This window comes from Ascidiella aspersa, chromosome 6 (genome assembly GCF_963924565.1).
Source record: "Ascidiella aspersa chromosome 6, kaAscAspe10.2, whole genome shotgun sequence".
Classification (NCBI taxonomy): Eukaryota; Metazoa; Chordata; class Ascidiacea; order Phlebobranchia; family Ascidiidae; genus Ascidiella; species Ascidiella aspersa.
The window spans coordinates 9,658,217-9,684,088 of NC_139452.1; the positions used below are offsets into that span (position 1 = coordinate 9,658,217).

At 41.7% G+C, this 25,872-nt stretch overlaps 1 protein-coding gene across 2 annotated transcripts in view; it reads left to right on the top strand.

Moving 5' to 3' along the window:
• LOC146139589 (cytospin-A-like) overlaps positions 1–25,872 on the top strand; it is a 60,190-nt gene that overhangs the window by 15,728 nt on the left and 18,590 nt on the right. Inside the window, exons 5-7 of one of the 2 annotated variants that reach the window (XM_083392908.1) lie at positions 23,640–23,748; positions 24,086–24,244; positions 25,503–25,642. In XM_083392908.1, coding sequence (XP_083249034.1) covers positions 23,640–23,748; positions 24,086–24,244; positions 25,503–25,642 — 408 coding nt within the window. The remainder of the gene's footprint in view (positions 1–23,639; positions 23,749–24,085; positions 24,245–25,502; positions 25,643–25,872) is intronic. The other variant, XM_083392909.1, reaches the window with a different exon arrangement.

The following is a 25,872-nucleotide window of genomic DNA, read 5'->3' on the forward strand; positions in this document are numbered from 1 at the left end:
ACACAGTGCACTCGGACGCCTATTGCTTCAGCGTTGTTGCGGACTGCTGCAAGATTGATTGCGGTTTTGTGAGAGAACTGCAGTGCTGTGCTGGAACGGACAATGGCAGCAGTTTGTGCCTGTGTGCGTTTTACTCGAGCTGTAGCTTGTTTTGCTAGCAGATTGCACAGCAGCTTTTTTGAAGTAGAATATGTTAATGTGCCTTACAATAGAAAAGGGTTGTGTTTTGTTGGCACGGATTGTATATGTTTGATTGCGTTATCTCTATAGATTTAATCTGTTGAAGATGACTGTGCAAAAGATTTCGAACAGTAAACGGTTGTACTATTTAAATGTAAAAACGCACTGTCGTAGAATATTTTGTTCCTTACCAGTTAAAGGTTTTCGATTCTTGTAATTATATTATGTAGGACCGAAATTATCCCGAATGGGTTTTAAACGTGTTCGTTAACAAAATGTGCGCAGAGCGCGGATGTATTGCGTATTGTATTGGCAAGCTTACGTTTAAACCAGTTTACATACAGTCAGCTTGAAAAGCACGGATTCGTTGGGAAGGCGCTGAGTTTCTCTTGTCATGTATTTGTGTCGTTTTCTTTTCTACAGTCAGTTTGTGTGGCCCAACCGTTGTTTTAAATTTACACTTTAAAGTAGAAAAAAAACAGGATGATTAATTAGGGGTCTTAGGCGGTTTAAACTGCGAAACTATAGGGCATGGAATGACGCATGCGCGCATACGCGTCATTCTGCTGAGCGAAAAAGTTGGAATTGGAATTGAACCCGCGGAGAGTTAAACACTGCATAAAAGATTCTAAAACGTACCTTTTTAAAATAATTAAACGCCGAAAAAATCATAAGGAAAATAAATCGCAATAGGAAAGCTCTCATAGTGCGAAAACGGCACGAAATAAGGACAAACCGAAGGGAACTGACTTGATTCGAAGAGGCGCGCTAAACTACATGACCTGTTGTTTCCTGGCCACCGTTACAACGCACCTTTTTTCACCTCGGGCCCGGTCGGCCACAATTGCCAGTTCACGTCCGGTGATTTGCCACCACGGCTTGTTGAGGCAATCGGCCTGGAGTTATCTCAGCAGATGACCTATTGCGCTATTTTTGGAGCACCTCTTATGCTGACCGGAAACTCGCTGTTCCGAATTATGCAGTTTCAACCGAGGTCAAGTTGAGTTTTTTGACCGCACTCGCGATTGCACCAATTTCGCTGTCTCGGTTAAGGTTGGCTCTTCAAATTGAGGTTTATATCCGGCCTTGCGGTTGCAAAATTAAACCAATCTCGCATATTAACCAATGTACCTGTTTGCTGTAAGATGTTTTTTAATATAGTGCGTTGTTCAACATTGGTTAAGATTGTTGTTTTTCAACGTTTTAATGGCTTATATACAATTACGATGAAAAAGACCGAACGCTCATACATAATGCATGACAAAGCAAAAAGAGAAAAAAAATTATACCTTGGCGTATTAACGTTAGATTGTTTGATTTCGTGTTTTCAAGTATTTTCAAACACTTTAAAAGCTCCTTTCGTGAAACCTTTATCTGGTATTGACATCTTGCTAAAACACGAAAACAGTTTTGCACGTCAGCATCGCCCCGCTTGCCAGTATGCGTGCGATTGGCCCGAACAAAATGTCAGTAGGACGTCGTAGAAAAGCGATTAAAAGTCCAGACCGACTCCGTGGGAACTGCGCCCGATATTTCCCGAGTAGCACAACTTGATCACTGTTGGCGGGTTTTTCGAAACGACATATGCGTCACTAGGCCTCTCTCGAGATATCTCACGAATTGGAAAGAGAAAAAACACGAACAGCACCCTTTCGTTTTACAGCCCATAGTTACGATAATAATTTTCATTTGAAGCATTTCAGCAAAACGCAAGCGTTACACACCTGGTATATTTGTACTTTCAATGCGTAAAATAATCGGACTTTTTTGTTTTTTGGAAAGAGTTCGAGTTTCTTTGGTTTTGTGATGTAGCCTGTATGAGTCGCGTTTCATCGTCACCACATTCGATAAATTACATGAGCAACAAAGGGTCTCGCAATTTGATCGCCGCCAGTACAGCTTTTCTGAAGCTAACGACGACCACAGAGTGCGTCACTGCTACATATTAAATTGCAAATTGCAGTTGCTCGACCTGGCAGCCGAGCTATGTACTGCCATCACGCCTTGGCTCGTTTGTGACGTCACAGTATCTGATTACCGCCGCTGGCCTCGCTTGTTTTCGTTCAAAATTGTGGCTGAAAGTTTCATTTTTAGTGTTTTTAGTGTGCAGTTCGCTGTGCCATCGATCATGATAGTGTCAATTGTCATTGTTCGAACGTGACAGGTAATGTCCCTTTTTCACGTCGCCCCTAAAGCAATGACGTCATAATATCGGGTTACGGTCACCGACCTCTTGTTTTCGTCGATAGCAGGTTACGCCGCTTAAACACCGTTGGCTGCTGATTTAGATGTTTATCTGTTACAGTATCCTTATTCGTTTGAAAAGGCGCGACCTTAACGTTTTGAGATACTATCAAGGCGTTTTAACTCTATAACGTCACAGTGTCAGATTACAAGGGTCTGGTTTTTGACCTTTCCGTGGTTTTGCCAGCGAGCAAGTAAATACAGGCGTCATTGGTGGGGCTTCTTTGTGTTTTGGTCGTTGAGATAATTGAGCCTTTTATCCGTTCGTCCTTGTTTACAACTCTTGGCAAGTTTCATTGTCTAGAGTTGTCTGCCAGCGGTTTTTAACTTGTTTTTAACAATTTACCCACCATAAGCTCTCAAAATAAAAGTGGAAACAGTTGAGCTCGATTTTATTCTTGCGTTATCGTGAGGAAAATTTTTCAGGAGTAAGGCCAGAAAAACAGCGGGTCGGCCAGTTCGTAGTAGCCCTAATTGCAAAGTGGACACTTAGCTGGTGCGATGGACGATTTTTGAGATAGGGCAGTTAGGATGGTTGTGAGATGTCAGCCTCGAGTGTTTTCGCCGATAACTGGCCGCAAAACAATTGACAGGAGAAAAGCGAAATTGCACCGCCGAGCACTGGTGGCCTAAAAGATGACGTTTGATGCAGTAGCGACATGACACACACACCCGTTTCTCAAGTGTAGTTTGGCAAGTGACTCTTCCCGCTTTTTAGTTTCTCTTTCCCGCTTTTTAGTTTCTTTGATGTTTAATGCAAATGGTTTCTTTCACGATATCACGCAATCGCAGTGAATCGTTTTCCAATTGAAGTAGCGGAAACGCTGAACGGTTGGCCCCTGTGTGTACCATGGATGTAAATTTACCCGCTTAGAGTGCGAAAGTATTTGCATAAAAGTAAAATTACAGTAACGCTGCCAATTCTTTCGGATCTAGAAGAATTTAATTCACATCTCGCAACTCAACCCGTTTAGAAAACTACACCCGCTCGTCGAACTGGAAACTTTTCCATTTTTTTCCGACGTTATGCCATCCAACCTATAGGTCATCAAAAAATGCTGTGCTTAGTTTGCTTGCGCCGTAAAGCACCCCCAAGCCAAAACGTAAAATGAAAAAAAAAAGAAGTAAAAAATTACCACACCCTACCTCTTCAAAATAAGAAATGACGATCGTTTGAATTTAATTGCGTCGTAAAAATCAGCCCAAAAGCCAAAACGTGCCCAGAAACAACTGCAAAAGCGTTTTCATTTGTCGAAAGCAATGACCTGACCCCAAATTTGCCACCTTGTGAGCAATTCACTTTAGTTGCAATTGGAAGACCCCGTAAAACAAGCTTTGAGCCGTGGTTGAAACAAAGCCTTGATGCTACAGAGGCCGACGTTTTTTCACTTTGTTATAGTGATTTTTTCCTGTATTCGTTGTACGTTGCCTGTTCATTTTAACATCTGTGGCTCTCAGCCTTTTTTTCGCGGCAACCCGATTAATATCTAAAATTACCTTAAACACATACTCCTTGCCCGATAAACAGCCATAGATTACTATACGAAAAAGAGCAGCCTTCCCACCGCTCCCCAATCCACAACAACCTGACACGGCCAGCCGACGCCCATATATGCGCCTGCTACGACAATACGCTCCCTGTGCTTGTGATCGATGCTCCTGAACTTTGGGCCAAGCCGTTTGTCGCTTCCTGTTTGCCACTTGCTAGCGCGACTGTTTACCGACTCCCGTTCCAACTTGGAGATCTGGCGTGAAAGGCCTGATCCCGTTCGGAAATCACGTGGAATATTGTGTCTGAAAAGTTTGACGAGAGGTTGTTGTTGCGTTGTTGATTAAATGCCTCAAAATGTCCTGCATGGTTAAGGCCTTGGAATTATGCTCAAAATCAGGCGGCATTTTGACGAGTTTTGTTGGGTTGTTAAGTACGGAGTTTAATTGTGTTGATTAATTGGACAGTTTTTATTGCGATTTTTTCAATTTGGGGTTATCAATCAAAGTAAAATGTTTAATGGACACGAGATTCGATTTGCATTTAGATTCAGTTTTATTTTTGTTAGATAAACGTGAAGAAAAAAAGAACACGAAAATTAGCTTTTGCACAAGGAATGCAAAGCGAGTAAGCGATCTTTCAGAATTCTAGTTAAACTCTTACTTAAACACAAATATTTCAGTATTGACATTCAAAAAGATATAACCTAGGAAGCGTTTGAGACAAACAGAAGGAATTTAAGCGATGTCTGTAAAGTAAAGTAATTACACTTTTGACACTTTGGTCATAAGGTTATGTAACGTAGGTGTAGGTGATATGACAGTTAATTTGACCCTATAATATCGCACCGGGTTTAATGAGATATTTATCAACGTCAGTATAAACTATAGCAAGGCGGATGTTTGGCTATATATCATAATTTATCGCGCCGAATATGTAATCACCTTTTCTTATCGATTTGCTACTTCGTTAAAACCGCGCGTGTTTACAAATAAGGTTTTGTTTGTTTTTTCCGATAAACATCCCGCGTAAGTGGTGGAAATATTTATACTCGCATGTTTAAACTTCTTAAAAAGCGCAAGCAACTGTTGCCCTTTATTTCCGAGAAATTGTTGATAATGAAATTGCCCTGTCAGCAGTTGAGCGCCATTATGCTTTCTTGTTTATAATGCGCCGCACTAAACCTACCAGTAGCTTTCTGTATGCGGATAATTGGAGCAAACCAATAAACGATGTTTCTTAAATTAGAACGTGGGGAACGCGTAGCTAAATTTTGCCTGCATGCCTGACTTGCAGAAAACGATTGCGAAACTGAATTGTTTTCCTTTGTTGTTGTTTTTAGCGATTGCCGAATGAGCCTATAAAAATTTGACAGTTCGAGTTACAGTCTTGTGTTCTTAACATTCGTCTGTTCTTTAACCATTTCCGTTGGATTAACTTTTCATCGCTTTCGCAAAGTTTATGTTCTTCACCTCAGAAGTTATACCCAGTCCTCTCATGCTGCCCGAAATACTCTTCCAACCTGCGTCTTTGCAACCGACCGTGATATTGTTTGGATGCCACCGCGGCCTAGTATTTGTACGCGATCGTTAATTCGCCGTGAAAGAGTGCAAAGGGTCCCGTGGCCCCGCTTGGCTCGTTTGTCAAAATGTCAGACTGCCGTCTTCTGCTGTAGTAACAAATGACCGTCGACTGTTACACCACCCACCAAGCCTGCAGCAATCGATGCTTTTTTAATTTAAATCTGGTAAGGAATAAAAATTAACCGCGATTAAAGGCCACACTATAATAGTAGCATGGTGCCTGTTGTTAAATCATATTGCTATTAAGTGATTCTAAAGATGAAACAGTCTTTCAAGAAGGTATATAATAGTTTTTATTAAGCGAAAACTGTTTGCATAAACTAAGTAGCAAAAATACATACAAAAAATATTCCATTACCTGAAAAAATAACAGCAACCAGGTAACGCTTGGCGCTCAAAGTATCTTGGATCGTTTTTGCTGCTTTTAAAGCTTTACAAGCTGGGAAGTGTGTCGTCCGAATACGCGTCGCCGCTTTGTCGTAAAACGCGGTTTGTGCGCTCCGTGATTTTATGGCCGCGCCAAGAAATTCGCGTGGGACTCCGTCTTGGCCATCAGTCTCCGAAATAAAACCACCATTGTCGCCTTTCGCAAGGTTAAAATGACACTGTAACCACGGGTTATAAAATAATATACGTTTATTTTCTTCTGAAATGTCTTTCTATATAGGCTGGCTAAAAGACAGAAAAACGGATTTCGAAAAAACTGGCCTTTCTTAAGTGCTGTTAGTTACGACTTCCCGACTTGGTCAGTTTGACTGACGTTTTCGAAATAAAACCACCATTGCCGCCTTTCGCAAGGTTAAAATGACACTGTAACCACGGGTTATAAAATAATATACGTTTATTTTCTTCTGAAATGTCTTTCTATATAGGCTGGCTAAAAGACAGAAAAACGGATTTCGAAAAAACTGGCCTTTCTTAAGTGCTGTTAGTTACGACTTCCCGACTTGGTCAGTTTGACTGACGTTTTCGAAATAAAACCACCATTGCCGCCTTTCGCAAGGTTAAAATGACACTGTAACCACGGGTTATAAAATAATATACGTTTATTTTCTTCTGAAATGTCTTTCTATATAGGCTGGCTAAAAGACAGAAAAACGGATTTCGAAAAAACTGGCCTTTCTTAAGTGCTGTTAGTTACGACTTCCCGACTTGGTCAGTTTGACTGACGTTTTCGAAATTAAACGACCATCGTCGGCTTTCCCAAGGATAAAGTGGCATTATAAGCACGGGTTATAACATAGTAGGCCTACATGTTTTTTTCTTCTGAAATGCCTTTCTAGGCTGAGACGGAAAAACGGATTTGGAAAAAGCTAGCCTTTTTTAAGTGCTGTTTGTACGGACTCCTACTCGGTCATCAATTCAACTGACGTCTTGGAAATAAAACGACCATTGTTGCTTTTCGCAAGGATAAAGTGGCATTGTAACCACGGGTTATAAAATAATATATGTTTTTTCCTCTGAAATGCCTTTCTAGGCTGCCTAATAGACTGAAAAACGGATTTCGAAAAAGCTGGCCTTTCTTAAGTGCTGTTAGTTCCGACATCACCACTTGGTCAGTTTGACTGACGTTTCCGAAATAAAACAAATATTTTCGCTTTTTGGAAGGATAAAGTGGCATGGTAATCACTGGTTATAAAATAATATATGTTTTTTTGTGAAATGTTTTTCTAGGCTGCCTAAAAGACGGAGAAACAGATTTCGAAAATGCTGGCTTTTCTTAAGTGCTCTTTTACCAACTTTGCGAGTTTAAAGACGCCTTCGAGATAAAACAAATATTCTCGCTTTTTGGTAGGATAAAGTGGCATTGTAACAACCGCCCATAAATTTTTTTTATTTTTCTAAAATGTCGATCTAGACTGGCTGAAAGACAGAAAAAGTTATTTCGAAAAAGCTGGCTTCTGTAAATGCAGTTAGTGCCGACTTACGGTGGTGTGGTGGTTAACTCCTGTAACGATCACATCCGCGTATTTTAAGACACCTTTCGTGCTTTAGTGTTTCTTGGTTGTAACATCTTTGCACTATATAGTGACAGTAAATACAACAGTTACCAATCCCTGAAGCGTTTTTAGGTAAGTATCTTGTGTACGGCTCGACGCTGCGAAAACCAATTATTTTGTGAAGTTTCAGTTCAATTAAAACGGTTGGAGGGCGAATATGCAGTGCAGTTTTGTGAGGTTAAGTGACAATTATACAACTTAGTGCAATTGCTTTTATGACTAAGAGCCAATATTATCCGATATATTTTGCCTTGAAATGCTTTTGGCTGGAATTGTTGGATCGAATACAAGTCATTCTAAAGTTATCCTTAATACGAAATAAATCAAAATAACGTGTCTAAAGGAATTGTCAAATCTCACCTACCTCATTTCAGTTTGCTTGCATCCATATGTTTTTTAATTATGTCTGCAGAAAACTGCAGGAAAACCCTCGCGGCATTTTTGATGTCGCTTTATGTGGTGCCGATCTCGGCGTTTTACAAGGCAATTCTCTTCGCCATTATTGACGGGGAAGTCGTTTCAGAAAATCGGCTGATGTTTTCCGTCCGTGTGTTTGCTGTGGCTATTCCGAGCAAATAGTAGCCTTTTTCGGTGTTTTGAAGTCGCTGGTCACTGCGCTATTAGGTCATTTTCTGTCTTACACCATAGGAGGAATTACGTCATTTTACAGTTTTTTGTGGCGCTTGTAAACACGGCTTCATTTCCAGACGATGACAAGTCTAAGCAATATTCAGTTGAAAATTCAAGTATTACAATTTTGGTTATAGACAGAAAAGAGTAACCCAAAATCTAAACGGTCAACGTGGGTTGATTAATATCATTAGACAGACAATTTAAGTATATTGTCCCAGCATTGTTAAATGTGATATGGATAACTGGTTAATGACGCTATTTTCAATCAGGCGAGCATTTAACTCCGAATCTTAATGCGTCAAATGCAGTAATTACACCCATGAAATCTATTTTTAATGTATTGCGAATGATTGTCGCTATTTTTTAGTGTGTATCTCCCAGTATCAAATTCTTTTTCATGCGAGACCTTTGTGATAGGTCATACTAAACATTTGTTTCGGCAATTTAAGGTTTATATTTAGAAATTATTTGTTCTTTCTCACTCCACCCACCATAAAATCAATGATCGATTATTCTCGAAAAGGCCACAAAACGCCTCGTCACCTCTCAAACCTTCCCGTTTCGTGACGGCGCAAAATGGCAATGTGTCCAGTCACAGATAAAAAAACTTTTAAGCGTATTTTTAGGTCAAAGTTTGCTTTAGCGTCCAGAATTTTGGTTACCTCGAGTTGTTAACCCATTACTTTTTATTGAATTTGTTTTTTAAGTAAAATCGCTGCGTTAGATTTGTATCGGAAGTGTATAGATTCTACAACTTGGCATTGGGTATCGTCATCTGATATCATCGGACCTCCCTAGTTCTCGCCATATATTTTAAAGCTGGGGTGGCCTTTTGTAAATCGACTTAGCGCGGAAAAGCCAAGCGGTCAAAATCAACCGGAATTGCTTCATTTTTAACCGTTTAAATTGCCCTTTTAAGCGCCTAAAGCCAACACTGCGTCTCAGCGTCCGTAACCGCAATTGAATTCCCCTGGCCGGCGCTCTATCTCAATTACAAGTGCGTAAACGCCGAGTAGTCGTTCCAAAGACAGGCAAACTACTAAACGTCACTTTCTCTCGCTCTGGTCTCCGCCAGCTTTCAAGCGCGACCTTACGTGCTTGTGACGTCACACTTGCCTCGTCTCGCCGCTTTTGTGAGATATTGCAGGCCTGCAATTCAGTTAGGAGAAAGCCCGCGGCGGCAGCGTTGTGCGTTGTGAAGATTTTCGTTTAGTCACCACGGCGCGAGAAACGTTGCGTGCTGAACTGACATTCCGCCAAGTTGCGCAATAGAATAGTCAGGCGTTTGAAGGCGATGAGTTGTTTTGTGAAATATACCGATGGGGAAAAGCCAATACGTGCTGTTGAGTTCTTCTGTAACTGATTATCACCAGATTAGGGTAGATTTGAGAGATTCAGTTTATTACCAGATATTAATGTTACATGCCGTTGTACCGAAGAAGGCCTTAACAGCTCTGAGATGTACTTGATTGTTTTATGAAGGATTTTCACAACTTTATGTTGTTATTAGCAGTTAAATATTTACTTAAAGTTATATTTTTTATAAAAGTTTATAAAGCCGATTGGTAGGCTGCGTAACATATGATCTTTTAAATATAGAGTTAGCTCTTTTAAATATAGAGTTATGTGATCTTTAGTTAGATAAAATATGTATCTACGCGAGGCAATGGACACTGTTGTAAGTGGGATTCTTGTATCGTTTTCACTTAAAATAATAGTGGTTCTTCCGCATTTTGACCCCTGTGAAGAACTTATAGGAATTTGTTTGTATATTTTTGAAATTCAATAAACAACGGTACAATGGCCTAATTATTTGCATACAAATTATATCTTAATATTTTAAACTAATAGTCTGATTACTACTTTCTTTTTTTAAGCTGTCGAAGTTAGCATTTCATAATTTTGTCAAATTTACCGCCATAAAATTATGCCAATTACCAACTTGTAATAAAATTCGCTGCGGATGTGCATAATAGCTTTAAACATGGTAGACTGTGGTTTTTATTGTGAAGGGTAGCAATGCATTTCTTATTTATTTTAAACGTAACTCCAAGCCGGATATTCATGTTTAAGCGCTTTAAGGTTTCATTCGCGCTCAGTCCGCTTCATGCCGTCGTGGTACATCAGAACCAAGTGCGTTTCAATTCGAAAACAACCTGATGTCAACAAGAACCGATGTAATGTTCAGCAGTGACGGGGAAAGCGAGAACGATAAGGGTCGCCAAGTTCGTGTTTCGTTTCCCCGGCCACAAATATAGGAACGCGATTGGTAACTTTCCGAGCGGATCCGACGAATCAGTGGCCCCTTTGTCGCCGACGCCGCTCCCCGAATTCCTGAGGCCCGCGTCCTGCTGTAGAACACCGAACGACCCATCTCGTCTATTTCTGTACGCTCGCTCGCACATAAAGTGTCGAGACATTTTTCCATTAATGCGACCGCCCCTCCGCCCAAACAGCTACGTTCAATGCCTCGCCTTGGCCGTGGAGCGTGTAACCACGGCCGAGATAGCGGAAATACTGTCGACGCGAATGTAAATATGCAATCCTCGGCATGCCTAAGAGCTTTCCAGTGCTAAAACGGGGTCTTGCGGTGAAAGGAAAAACAAAACACGGCGCCTCGCTCGTTTAGTAAAAGGTTTAACGTTAAAGGAAAAAGGCACCAGATATTTTTACTGTTAGGTACAGAATAATGTCAAATATAAGAATTGAAATTGTGTGGCAAAGAGTGTGGTACAAGACATTGCATTTGTGCACAAATAGTCTGGTATAGGCTAGCGTTAAGGCCGTAAGGCAAGCTTTAATTACGCATTTGAGATACTTGCAGATCTAAAGCTCCAGTAAATGTCAGAATTTTAAAACATCAAATCTGTTGGTTAAGTTATAAATAACAAATGCGCTTGTAGATTTATATACACAAGTTTACTTGTTTTCTGCTGACTTTTGAAACTTAACAATCCTATTATGTATATCTTTTAAGTTTGACATGCTGTGATCTTTTGTGTTAACGTGAAAAGCGTTCTGAGACGTTTAGACAAAACGCGCGTCAACGTGAGGATTTGGTAAAACCGTCTGTATACGTCGTTTGCCCCAGGTTGTAAACAGCAAACCAAATCCTGTTCTTAGAGTTCTCTGAAACACGTGCCCATGTCATCGCACCGGCTTCGAATTACACCGAATGCGGGCGCACTAAACGGAACAGGGCTAGACTACCCTGGCTGCTAATCAAGTACACTTCGTCACGTGTAGACCCAAAATCCGCCGTCTACTTTAACTTTATAGATCGCTGAGTGGATTGTCGCCAGGACAGGGTGCAAATTTTGAAGTGGCTATAAAACCGTTGAAAAGGACCGGGAAGTTGGCACGAAACAAGGTGGAAGTGGGGGAACCTGTAAATTTGCCCTGGCCAAGTAAAAAACGCAATTTGATTGCGTTTTTGAGACCTTTTTTGTCGTTTCAAGTGCTAGACCCAGCTTAGCGGCGATATACAGGGTTGCAATGTGTTTCCCTTATGTAGCAAACAGGTGGCAAACAACAAAATTAGGTTGCTTACCATGGGGTCTCACTTTTACGGCCGGTCGCATTGACGTCAAACAGCGTTAGCATAGTTCTTAAAAGCGTGTATCGTGCTCCGGACGCCGTCGTAAACCCAAAGCCGCAGTAAAAAGATACAGTATAGTCGGCCGTAAGCAGCATTCCGATGACCGGCTTTTTGCTAATGTTTTTGCAAACAGCAAAATCGACGGATGCGTCATCGCCGAAAAGCTAATAATCCCCTGGCGACTCTTAATGGCCGACAAAACGAGGGCCGTTCACTGACCGTTGGAATTTCAACATAACCCGTTAAAAATACCGCCTAAAGGCGAACTGTGGGTTTAGCGCGTCGCTTAGTTTTCCTGTCAGCCTTCTTGCTGCTTACACTGGACACTCGCTTGGCCGACCGACTGCCCCTGCCCCTGTTGTGTGTTTGTTGCGTAACCGGGCAGTGATGATAAACGCCTTCGTCGTGTCCTGATTCGAAATTCCTCCTGTGCTTGGTGCTTGTCGCTCTCGACCAATTATGCCTATGATGACGTCACGCGCGGTATTTCGACGGTTTCGGTTGTTTTAAAACGTGATTTCAACAGTCTGTTTTAAACCGTAATTTGGGCTTGTTACAATGCTGCTTTTTTCGACGGTTACATCGTAAACTGTTATAACTGTTGTACGTAAAGCATACTGAAAGCAACCATAAAGTGGGCCTTTTAAGTCTAAGACAAGACTATACGATTAAAAAGAAAAGGACAGAGGAATGCTGCACAAGTGCGCATTTTTCGTTCATAATTGGCCTTTTAAACCAGTAAGTTTAATTGTGCAGCTAAAATAGTGGGATACGGTTACGAACTTACGACAAGGCGATTAAACTGAAATTAACTGCAAAACAAGTAAAAAGCATTGCAGGTTATAGACTTTTGGGTTATGGGTTCTTAATTATAGATATTGAATTAAGGTTGCTTGAAAGGGTTAGTGTTGAATGACCTTTGGCGTTTCTCGGTAATATTATTTCGCGTTTCTGCATTTTCGCAGTATCGTCGTTTTGCCGTGGTGCACGTTATCAAACGAAATATAGCCTCGATAAGGCCATCGCTTCCATCGGGCCCGACGCCACCATCGCTTTCGACGTAATGCCACGTCGAACAAATAATCCACCAGTGCACGGAACAGATAGCGATTAGCATATACACCAAGCGGAGATCCCACTTGACTTTAAATGTTTCAGTGGCGCGTTTGAAGAAGAAGCGGACGCACCACGTTGTCCCTTATAATGGGAAGGAATGTGAGCCCCCTTTCGGCATAATGACACTGGTAATGGAGCGCTTACGTGGGCGGCCCGAGAGCCGACTAATTCCCTTAGTCCCGTGCTGATCCCCATTCCCGATCATTCCTAGCCAGTATACGTGTGCATTGCGAGGGCGGGTAACCCTATAGCGCAGGTTTAGGTGGGCGCGCGTGTTTTCGGCTGCATTTTGTGCTTGCAGTGAAATTTGAGCGAATTTTCAGGGTCGGTGAGTGAGATAAATCTTGTAGATGTTGTGTGCGAAATGTTGTTTCATCTTCTAGAAACACAATTGTGTATGCCAGAATTGTTGTTAAGAGATAAAAGCTATAATCTTTAAAGGCAATACAAATATAGTGATGGCCTGGTTATAAACTTAAGAATCCAAATGTCATTGGTTGAAACCAGGACCCAGTATAGGCGATAGCCGTTTAAAAAGTTGTCACCCAATATAGGTCATATGTGTATCTAAAAGAAAACGTTCAAAAAAAGCTGGATGTCAAACAGGTGGTTCATGAGCTTGAACACAACTTGTGTAAAAAAACAGCAACGTTTCTTTTTTCCTGTATAGAGTAGAAAAGCGAAACGCTAGGTATGTGCGCCAGCTCGGATTCCGTTTCCGGCTTAAAAAGCGCTAAGTTCGGCGGCAGATCGGCTCGTACTCCTTTCGTATGCGTCCCCGGCTCTGTATTTAACACTCGTAGCATAACACTCGTAGCAGTGTAAGTGAACGCGCCACGTCCGGGAATTTGCCCTTCGCTGCTTGTGTCTATTTGCTTAAGGTGTAAGTCGGATCCTTTCGAGCCGTGACACGATCTGAAAAGGCTGTCTGTCGCTTGTGGAACGCTTATCATAAGGTTTATTGCGCCAAAGGGTGTAACCCGCCGGTCTAGCTTTGTTAGGTCAGTTTTAGTATTAAGATATTTCAGCTTGGTTCGAAAAAACTTTCTGAAGATATGCGATATGTTTAACTGGGTTAAGAAACAGGCATTTCGCGTTGTAGGTCGACGGTTTAGTGATCAAAGTGACATGATGATTGTTTACCTTAAATGAGTTCATGTTTTGCTTGGTATGTTAAAGTGTTTAAAAGGGACATTTCGATACTTCATTGCTCATAAAACAGCTCCACAATGATGAACTTTGTTGTATGGATACGTATTTATTTGTAAAACGAAAGTTGTGATTTTATGGTCGTATGCGAGTTAAACTGCTTGTGCTGTTGCCTGATATTTGACATGTCTAAATTGCGATCTTTGACTGTGTAAAAAAAGGAAGTCACATTGTTTTAAGACATATGTTCTTCATTTGGTGACAGCAGCCAGTCATACCTATAGTGCTTGTGTATGACCACTGCGTTAACAAGTTAATATTAAACTTACTATCAATTGCCTCCATAGCGGTAGTTAGACAGATTCATGGGGTTTGAAGTGTTTTTTAGACAATTACATGACTTTAATAATTTTTATAGAAGGAGAACTACAATTTTGTTTAACTTTCTTAGGGTTACCGACACTAGAAATGTTGAGAACCACCAGACCAAGCTATAACAAGCACAAAACGCCTAAAATTCTCTTAACTTGAGTCATCTGTAATATGGAATGTCAAAACAAAATAATTGTGTTGAAATCAGAAAGCAGAACTTGTAGCTTGCCCACAGTTCGATTACTACATTATATTTATGAAAAAGATTAAATAAATGTGGGAAAAACAAGTGCACTTGCTCCGGTTCGGTTGGATTCTTGCGGCATTCCGGTAGGAAATACACCTGAAGCACTACAAGGGGCATAAAGGTCGCTCAGAGGGCGGAGTGTGTTTCCCGTAAGCGTCCCCGCGTATGTTTAACACACGAAAGCGCGTGTGTTCGACAAGGTGTAAATCGCGCCGAAGTCGAGACGGGGTCGCGGTGCTTCGGAATGCCTACTCAAAAAAACAGAAAGAAAATGCAACTGTCCGTCACCCGACGACAAAAGACGAACTATCGCCTTACACAACAGCCTAGCCATTGTGCGCCTTGTTCGTCGCGACCCGCCAGTTGTCGTAAACCAGGCTCCGCGCGCGAACGTTACAATTGTATCTTTTCGAGGCGGCGTTTACCAGTCCGAGCGGTTATCTCCGGTAATAAGCGCCCGCCGACCCGTCGCGATACGAGCGGAGATTAGCCGGGCCGCTTATTGACCTGTTCGCCTTCTTTTTGTCGCGCGTTTTGCAGCCGATAGCCGCCGTTTGCGCTTATTGTATGGTGAGTCGCGAAACGCCGGCGACAGTCATTTGCTCGCTAACTGGTCAGCAGTTGTGGGACTTATGGTATGATTTTGGAATGTACGGAATGTTTCATTTGTGGTGCAGCCTTTAGTACAGAGAATAATTAACCATTAGTCAGTTTCGGTCCGCAGGGTTAAGACAGTTTTTGTTACACAGATAAAACAGAGTTTAGTTGACAAACGTTAATCGCACACTTAACCATTGTCCTATAATAAGGGTAATTTAAAAAATATTCCACAGCCAACTCATTTTTATGAAACATTTAAGATTCATCTTGTTTCAGTTTTAGCATGATAGATAGCAGCTAGATCACCATGCGAAGACGATTTGCCATGTGGTTTTGTATTTCTTTGGATCTAACAAGTGTAATCAGTTTAGCTATTTTGTAGTGTAGCAAAGTAGTGTTTTTTAGTTACGTGCCAAAAATAAACCCCGGTTTATCGCGGGTTAACCCCTTGAGTTCGCGTTTCCGCCAAACCTAAAATAGCCGTCCAAATGCCAGCAAAAACAACTTTGCCCGACGCTGCATTCCTGTAGAGTCAATGTAACCTCGCTGCAGCAATGCACACTGTACTGTAGCAATCCACTGGGAGAACACATGTTAGAGGGGCATCGATTTTCTGCCAGGTTCTGGGCTGTCGATCGATTAAGATGTCCTTGGTGATGGGCTGGTTAAAAAGGCCTGGCTTCCTATTTGCAACGGCGCATTTGTGCATGGCAACATTAAAACTATTTTGATTCTGTGATATTTTACCTTTTGGTTATTTTTGTTTTAATGTGCCGCGTTAAAATTAACGGGTATTTGATTTTTTTGTCCAAAATGTGCAAAGTTGTAACAACAAACAGACTTAGATAAAGTGTTTTTTGGCCAATCTAAACAACCGCTATAAAAAGCTATATTTAACCTTTTTTACACTAAGTGTAACAGCCGCTATATATAATAAAGAATCTTTTTACCACGGTTTGATACATATTACATGTAAATCGATCTTCGTTCAACCGACCTATATGAGGTGCGTTTTAGAAGCACAGATCGATAAAAATAACTTCCAAAACGGCCTTGTAAGTTTAACCGTACTTAGCTTCTTGTAAGCGAGACCACGCTTGCAGCAGGCCTTAATTGTCGAGGGTCCTTGAATCGTGGCAGATGTCAGTGTCGAGTGCCTTTAAAAACGGCACGCTGGCACTTGGCGGGTCTTTGTAGTTGCTGGTCACAACTCACAAGCTTTTCTTCTTCTATTTGATCGACTGTAAGGCTGAGTGGCGTGATGGCGCACGCGTGTATTTTGCTCTCGTCGAAATAGTGTGCGTTTGGACGTTATTCCAGTGAGTTTAGGACTTGTTTCGACGAATCTAAATCGTATTACGTATTAGATATTACTGCAAATTTGGTTTTGGCCTTAATTCTTGCTTATTATAAATAATTCCGCCTTAGCTTTTGTTGTTTAGATGTATTTGTATGTGTTTTCGTAAAACCGAATTTACAGACTTGGAATATGTATTTTTGTTTTTCTAATTTAGTTTTTGCTTTAAATTCTGGGTTTAACACTTAAAATCAGCCAGTCAATAAGGCCGTTTTCTGCAGTTTCATGCTGCACCTGCAAGCATTTCTGCCGTTTAGTCTCGACCTTTAAGGACAATCGCCGGTCGAAGTTCGTACGCACGAAGCGCTGCCAGCATAGTATATAGACGTCGCGCGTAATGTAACAAATCGATTGAAACCCTCGCGAGCATCAAGACTGCGTATTAATCGTCTTCCTCGCCCTATATCGATGATGATGTAAGGCTAACGCGAGACGTGGAATTGCAGGTCTCGTAATGACTTCCTGCTTATGAATCGAGCATTGCGTAGAAAACTGGGTCTGTGCGCTGCTGAAAACGTTATATATTGAGCAACGACCGGCGCATTTCCGATTCGGTAATGTATAGTCGGTCAGGTGATATTGACAGGTTTATGCGCATCACGGCATTAGGCAGGATTTTGGTTTAGCGTTGTTTCGCAAAAATTTGAAAAAGTCACGTTGGCCTTTAAAGTATAGGTGAATAAAATTGCTCAACTTTGTTAGGTTTGGGTTGTTGATAAAGTCTTATTCGATGCATGTAATAGTCAATCTGCAGCAAAACTTGTTAATATTTATTTTGTTCTGTATTATAACAGCATAGTTAAGTCTTAATGGCACATTAGCGCTGGGAGCCAGCTTATGCGCTCGAATCAGTGTCCAGGCAGGCAGCACACTACACCCACCGTTTAGTAATCATGCGCAACCAGTACCCTAAATAACACTGTCATTTGACGCCTGACATCGTAAAATTCAGCGTCCTGCACATATTTCGACGAACAGTGCGTGCCAGTCGGGTCTTCAAATGCCTTGTCACTTTGAGCAGTACACACAGGTCACAGGTGCAGATAGACGAGGTATTTTCGGCCCATGATGCTTTGCTGCTAGTTTGAACCATGTGAACTGACTGGAGATTCTTCGAGAGATCTTTAAAATGTTATGGCGGGAGGAAAGTAGCATTTTCGTGGAAGTGCTTCACCCGGAAACAACGTGCTTGGCAGTTAGCGTTAGCAATTTTTGCCTGGCATGTGCTTTTGTTACAGGCATCTAGCGTCCTATCTCATATCGCAGTAAGGCCTCGGCTAAATACCCGTTTGGCAGCGTCCGTGTCTGTATTTTGTCTGTTACATTACTGCAAACTTGGATTCGTATTTGAATCAAGCCTTGCGCAAAGCGTGGGTATGTTTTTTAATGAAGAGGATATGTTTATATTTTTAACCACTCTACATTTTCCTTATCTTAGCTGTACCTAACCAGCCTATGTTTAAAAAAATGTAGTATTTCCTCTCATAAGCTTTCACACTAAAAACCCTGGATACCTATCGTTCGCAGCACCGGAAAAGAGTAATTATCGATACTTTTATTTTTTTCGAAACGTGAAATACCACTGAAACCTACTAATGCTGTTTGTACGCGTGAACCCGTTTTCGTGTTATTTCGGTTCGTTGCTACAAATGCCGAGGTTTCACCAGCTTTTTAGAACCGAATCGACCTCATAAAGTCATCTTGTATTTTGTCGATAAAGTGCTAAAAACTGAAGGAAGCCGAATATCGCGACTGTGACGTAACGCTGCGTGGTTGTGACGTCGTTGTGTGCCGATCTGACGCGTGTACGTGATTAGTCGTCAGGTGTCGTCTTCTCGAGACTACTCAAAGTGTTAGCATTGTTTTCTATAGTTCGCTTTCTTTGTATTGAGATCTATAACGTTGTAGAATGTTATGTAATCGTGGAAAGTGCTCCACGCCTTCACAAACAGAGAACCTTTTAGTTGTCACTTTTTTACTGCTCCTTGTCTTTAAATAATTCAAAACGCTGGCATAAAAATTGTCTCCCATACGCCTTCGGTCGTATATTCAAACCCGCTTTTAAAAGTGAATTTTTCAGCTGGCGCATATTTTTACAAAAATAAAACGGAAGCTACTCTGTTTATTTAGACAAAACTAAACCAGGCCTTTATAAAAAATATTTGCTTGCTATGTGTAACATCATTTAGGAGGCACCACGAAAAAATTTCTAGAATCTTTCGGGAGTTAAATTCTCAGGCGAAGCAAATACAGGGACGTCTATCAAAATTGTTTTCCAACCGTCGGAGGACATTCCCCGGCTTTCCAGGCATTCGGCGGGATGTTTATTCACGGCTCGCAGTTGCATTGTGACGCCTCCCGAGAGCGCCTGCTGAGCGAATTAGGCGCGCCTCGTCGAATTCGCCGCCCCAATTTTCGCGTCGACTCCCATAGCTTGCTTCCGCTATTGCTGCTGCTTGGTGCTGTCGTTACTAAACGCCCAGGCATTCGTTTTGACAGCCCGCCTTTTTTAATGGCTACATAACAAGTTGCACCGGTTGGAGAGATTGTAATTTACTGCTGACGAGCTGGCAAATTATAACGGAGGAAGTACACAGAGAAAAAGTGGAGTTTCAGTTTGTTTTCAGTTTATCGATCTAGACATTTTAATGTCGTTGCGCCCCAGAAAAAGCAATAAGTGGATTTTTAATATCCTCATTTTAAAAAAGATCTGTCCTGAAATCAATTTATCCAATAATAACATTCAGTAGATCTTCTTCCAAATTGATTATGAATAATTTTTTTTTTAATTTAAACAATTAAAAGAGTAATAAAATTTAACCCATTTTTTATATTTGAACAATCAAAATACCAAAATACTCTTTCAGAGTTTCGTTTTACCTTATTTGGAAATAATTACCCACAAGTAGAAAATCACTGCCCTACGGAAATATACCGCGAGTGTACAAACAATGTATAACGCGACTCGCATACGGAGACCGGTTTGTTTTACTTTGCGACCTGCTGTCGTCCGAATTTTACTCCATTAGCGTTGTTGACCTATACGCACACTGCTCTCTATACGCACACTGCTCGACGCCTGTGGTTACTGCAGTACAGCTAAGTCCCAATTAGCGTTTTGGCCGCTATGTTTTGCCTTGCGTCGTAAAGCAGACCTATTAACTCTGACTACTTGCTTCTCGTCGGACAAAGTGTGCCTTGTTGCTTTCGCTAATTGCGGCCCGCAGCGCTACAACACGCCAGTATGTTGGGCTTGCAAATTGCCGCTTTTTAAAGCCGCAACCAGCAATAGCCACCCAACCGACTATTATACGGTTTAAAAACAGCCCTTTTGTTTTGATTGGCACCTGCTTATTTGTGTACGCCTGACGGTCGTTGCAATTTAAGAATCATCAGCGTTTGGTCTTTGCTCTATATAGATTAGCGCCGGTAATAGCCATATCGAAGTGCATATATAGGTTTGTGTATTTCTGTTGAAATGAATGTGTGTGCTGCTCTCGCCACAGCAGATTAAAACTGGCTCGCAACGGCCGTTTGCTGCCTAAGCCCCAATTAGCGATTAGCGCCTCGTAATAACCCCAACAGCTCCGAGACCATTTGTTTGCACATAAACTCACTCTAGTTGTATTCGCAGCAACACGGCCTTGTCCATTTTCGCCGGTTGTTCATATTGCCGGGACCTCAATTAGCGAATAATCGCACCAAGTTAATTGACGCGAGTCCCAAAATCCCGAGCGAACGTGCCGTTGACGCCGTGCGACGAATTGCCCATAGAGAAAGAGAAATGCCGCGTTTTCTGCCTTTTTTCTTACAGCGCCCGTTTAGCCGCCGGGTCCTGTTGTTATTCGAAGCGCTGCTGCTGTTGTTCGAAGCATTATTTTGCGCATTTTTAACGAAAAGGAACGAATTCTCTTCAGGCAGCCTGCCTCGCAGTTTTGTTTTTGCAGCCAGTTAGCGTTTTAGCAGCGAACTACGTTAAACGAGCCGCGCCATGTTAGGCAGTAAATGTGTTGCTTTTGGCTCAGAACATATTGGAAGTGTTGAAGTCCGGTTAATAAACAAGTAGCCGCCTTTTTTAATTTTGATCTTGTAGTTAGCGATTTTGCGCTGCTTTTTAAGGCAAGCTCTGCTTAGCAAGCTGTAACACACGCTCGACTGAAGGCAAAGTGAGCTTTAAGCTATTATGTAGCGTTCCAGGAGGTTTATGTTACATAAAGCGTTCATGTTGCCTATTTTTTAAATATGTTCTAGTCACAGTTGCAAGTTAACAGTCAGTTACTTAAAAAGTCAAAATTCATTTCTCCCTTTTCGTATGGCAGGCACCTATACAGGCCGAACCCTAATTTTCGACTTACCCACCGCAATGAACCGCCCAATCGGAGCGGAAGCTTCATTCACAGTCAGCCCCCAAAACCCACAATTTGGTGCCGGGCACAAAAGAGCCAAATAGCAATCATGCAACGGCAGCGTTCTATTGCGCCGAGTCGGAAGTAAGGTCGGCAGGTCGGACAACGCCGTCGCGCTTCGCCTAACGCCCATGGAGGCCTTAGCGCGAATTCCTGAAGCCTTTATGTGTGAAAGGGGGGGTGGACCCCCTTGCGTAAACACTGCCAAGAGCATTCATGGGCGCTGTTCCGAGATATTGCCGCCCGAGAGATTGCACTGAAAGGCGTTTTTTATAAAGGGCGGACTAACAGGTGTGCTGGGTTGAGGTGTCCTGTGTAAAGTTTCGCTGTTTCAGTACTAGGTTTTGACTTTGCAGCAATAGGCGTATTTTTTGACATATATGTCTTTAGGGTTTTAGTCATTTTTATACTTTCCTTTAGTGGAGCTTTTTAATCACGACTTGTTGGTTTGGAAAATGTCTATTAGAGATTGCTGTGAACTATTAACAGAAATCGTTCGCCTGGTTAATTATTTTAAACACAGCTTTTAACATAACAAAAACGTCTAAATTTATATTTGAAATGTCGTCTACTTCTGTGAAGTTTTTGTTATTTGTTTTGCTTGTTGGTTTTGCCCAAATCAAAAAGGCATGATTGTTAATCTCTGCCTATCAACATATTTTGGTAGCACCGGAATATGCGTTGACGTACAACTTACCGCGATCTACAGTTAGAAAAACAAGACACGAGTTTGCAGCCAAGTTTATTTGACCTCGGGTAGTCGAGCATAGAAAGGCAAAGACAACAAACAGACGAGCCACCTACTTAACCCCCCTTCCTTTCTTCGCAGAATTTACGTGTAACAATAACACAGAGAGCTATTTTAGGGATCTGAACTTGACCTTCTAAATAAACACAGCGCCCTGCAATATTCAGTGGCCACAGTTTGCGTTCATTTTACTCAAAAGTGCAAAAAATCAAAAGAAACAAGACATGAAGCATTTGGTCGCAGTGGACCACGTCGACAAGGCGCTTGTAATCGAGTCGCCCGACCAGGTACGTAACAAACGCCCCATTGTGACGTCACTAAGCGTCGCGAAGCTGCCTGTGCGTCGCTCTCAGGGGCCCAAGTGCACGGTCAAGTGGGACTCGTATCTATTTAGCGACGAGTGCCCTCGGCCCTGTTTTAGTGGTTGGGGTTTGAAGTCAACATCCACCTAACATACTAAGCAGGTGGATTTGGTTATACATATACTGCATAGTTAGATATAGATCAGTTTTGAATGAGCTACTTAGTATTCGCATGATTATAATTGTGATATAGCCCTTAAGTCGTGGTTAACTATAGCGGCGCACATACAAACACTTTTTAAATATAACACCTGATTGTAGACTAGTTTTCTGGCGAATTACCGCTTTGTTTAACTAAAAAGATGGACTGCGTTTAGGTTGGTTTTAAATTAAAATAAAAAAAACTTTTTAGTTTAGCTTTTGTTGTAGGTTACTGCTTCAGTGCAAAACACAACTAAAACGGTGGAACATTTTGAAAAAGAAAATTAGAGCGTCCATCCAAATTGAATAATATTATGGGTGTACGTTTTCTTGACAGTCTTTCACGTTTTTTCTCGAGTGCTGCACTCGAAACGCGCAAAGGCACGCTTCAGATTTGCCCTTTCCATCACCAAATCACCATCAATCTTTCGGCCTCCGCCTAAAAAAGCCTTCACACAAATGCAAAAGGGCGCGCGCACGACCCGAGTCGACGCATCAGCATAAACCAAAGCCGCAGCGGCGTCGACGCAAACACACAAATCTCGGGACTCTGGAATGATTGATGATCAGTCCAACATAATCGAGGCAAACAACCAGCTCTCGAATCTCGCGGGAAATCGGTGCTCTTTTTCCCGCAGCGGTCGGAAGCCGGACCTGATCTCTGCAAATATTTGCGCGACGCCTTGGGCCTTGAATCTCGCGTAGATTTATATCGTTTACAGTAGCGGGGAGGGCGCCCGAGCCCTATTTAAGCCCCGGTGCCACTGGAACGGGTCGCCACAGTCACCGAGAGCGAACAATGGCGCCGATTGTGCGCCCACAATGCCTCGCGCTGTAATTTTCCTCTCCACCCCCCTCGGCGATTCTGTATATTGTGGTGGGGATGCAGCTGGCTGGAAAACACTGTTTGCAATTGAGTTAGAAGCGAATAGGAAAATAAGCCCTTTTTCAGGATTGTGTTAATGCGATGTTTGTCGCAGAAAAACGCCATGGCCCTTTCATAAAGCGACCGGAACCTTTTGTGCCTCATATTTTTCTGCAGACATGAATCAAAATACGCTTATAACAGGCTCAACGTTTAGTGAGGGGTTTACACAAGGAGTTCAAATAATAATTCAAACCTATGCAGAAGTAGATGTATTGTATATTACTGTTTGAAACTAGTTATTTTTTAACATGGAAAGTTGAACGTTTTGCGGTGTAAAATATTCTTATCATTTTATCGGATTGAATTCCCAACGTTTTATTGTATTAAGTATTTGTTGTGCTTTTAATGCAATAAACGTACATACAATAACTATTATTAGATTGTGAAATACAGATTTTTATCCATATGACGTCTAACACAAATCTTGATTTAAAATTGTAAGTCATTTGCAAACTCAATTTCAATTATTTCAATTTTCGTTTGAAGGACGAAAACGCCAAGCTGCGCGATCAGATGGACGCGATGATGATTTCCATGAAGCACAAAGACAGCGACAAATCACTGATGCTCAACAGACGCCAAAGACTCGGCCACGGTACGTTCTTTGCAGCTACCAACGCCCATAAAGAAAAAAAGTTTTTGACTCAAAATAATGGCTTTTTTACAATTAAATGTTCTCTGCCGTAAGCATTTTGCAAACCAACTTTAAATTGACTTGATTTTCTACACAATAGTTTTTTAATTCGACTTATATTCGCATGCCCGTAGCTCTTTAACGCTAAACTAGGTTAACCTGTTTTTAATTTGTGAGTTGAAAAAAAATATCATTATTTTATCCCCAATTTGACGCAGTATTTCACAGTACTGGAAAAAACATCGTTCGAAAATAATCCAATTTTTAACACAATTTTTATACGATTTTGCTTTCTCAGCAGACCTTGACACTTTGTCGAACGACGACGGACTCAGCTCGTCCTTGGACGACCTTGCCTCAGCCACCAGCGGCGACGCCCTTCAATCGACCTCTGTCTCGCGATCCACATCCACAGAGAACCTTCTCGAAGACGCTTCATTCGCCTTCCAGCATTCCGGTAAGTGACCGAAAGGCCGGGGTTATTTTTCGGTCAGGTTTTTCCTGCGCGACTGTGATGTATTTTTCCCCTTTCGAAGCAGAGTTCGGCAAAGGATGGCTGAAACCGGCAGACTAGGCCTAGTTTTTGCCACATTGACTCCCAAATTGATCGCAGTTCATAACAAATTAACCACTGTTTTACTCAATAAAATTTGCTGCCACAAACTAGAACGTAAAATAACCGCAATTACCAAGCTTTTTTGATCAAAAAAATTGTCACGTTTGCTTAATATTTGCCCTAATTTTTTGCATTTGCACTTGCGTGGCCTGATTTCTGCGTTTGCACACAAATGACCAGCGGTTAACGCGCATTGCTATGCGGTTAATAATCGCCCGCAAATATCTCGGCAAAAGCAAATATTGGCCAAGCTGATGTCGACACCCGGTTTGACAAGAGGTAGTGCAATTGGCCTATTTGATAAGGCTATTCTGAACTAATAAGAAAATAAACATTGGTTTTAATGCTGCACGTTTCTTATTATGGCGCAACCGGAACAAAACATGCATTGTGATATTTTTTCTAGTGTATTATACACCAGTGGTCTCCAACCTTTTTTACCCGACCCCAATTTAATTAAACTGAAATCAGCATTTGCAGGCGACCCCAGTTTGGTTTTAGATAAGTATTGCATGAATTAAACAACACAAGCGATTGATTAAGTTATATGCTTAAATTATACACAAATCCATATTCTGTTATATTTAGTTTAACACTTTGATTATACTCATTCCGCTCGTTCAAATAACTAGCGCAATGAAATCACTAAAACTGCACACGAGGGTGAATGATGGCGACCCCATAAAAACTTTAGGCGACCCCACATGGGGTTGCGACCCATAGGATAGAGACCACGATTATACACTATGTAAGAAATTTTCCGCACCAAAAATATTAAATACAAGTGTTATTCAGATGAACCTTTAGATTTAAAAAAAAATCTGTTAAAAATAAAGTTTGTTTTATAAATTTATATGGTTTTCTTTCCTAACTTCACTATAAGAAAACGAGATAAACCCGTTCGAACACAGTGCAACCGGTTTCGGCAACTGACAAAAACTCGACTATTTTAGGAATTTTAACTGTAAACAGCCCCGCTGGCCGCCGATAAATTTCCCGCCTTGCCTAGAAAAAGCCGCTAATCCGCGGTCCGCCGCGTTCGCATGCATCCGCTCAAGTTGTTTTTCAAAATCTCATTTGTTGTGATTCAAAAACGCAGCGTCACGCTCGGACGACAAGACGTCGGATTGCGCGCTAAGCGAGTCTTCGTCGGTGACGGTTGCGTGCCTAACGGAGCGTATCCACCGAATGGAGGAAAGCCACATCAGCACCAACGAGGAACTGGAGGCCACTGTACAGGTGATTGACTTACTTACTGACTGCTGCGAATATATACGGTTAAGTGAAATGCTTGTGCGCTCATTCCATACCCAGTTCTGGAACTGTTTTAATATATGCAGTGGTCGACAAACTGCGGGCCGATGCCCAAATGTGGTCGTTTTAGCCCTTTTCAGTGTTTTTTTTTATGTAGTTGTGAGCCGCCTTTTTAACTTCTGTGTGTTGTGGTTTCAATTTTTGCCCGGATTACG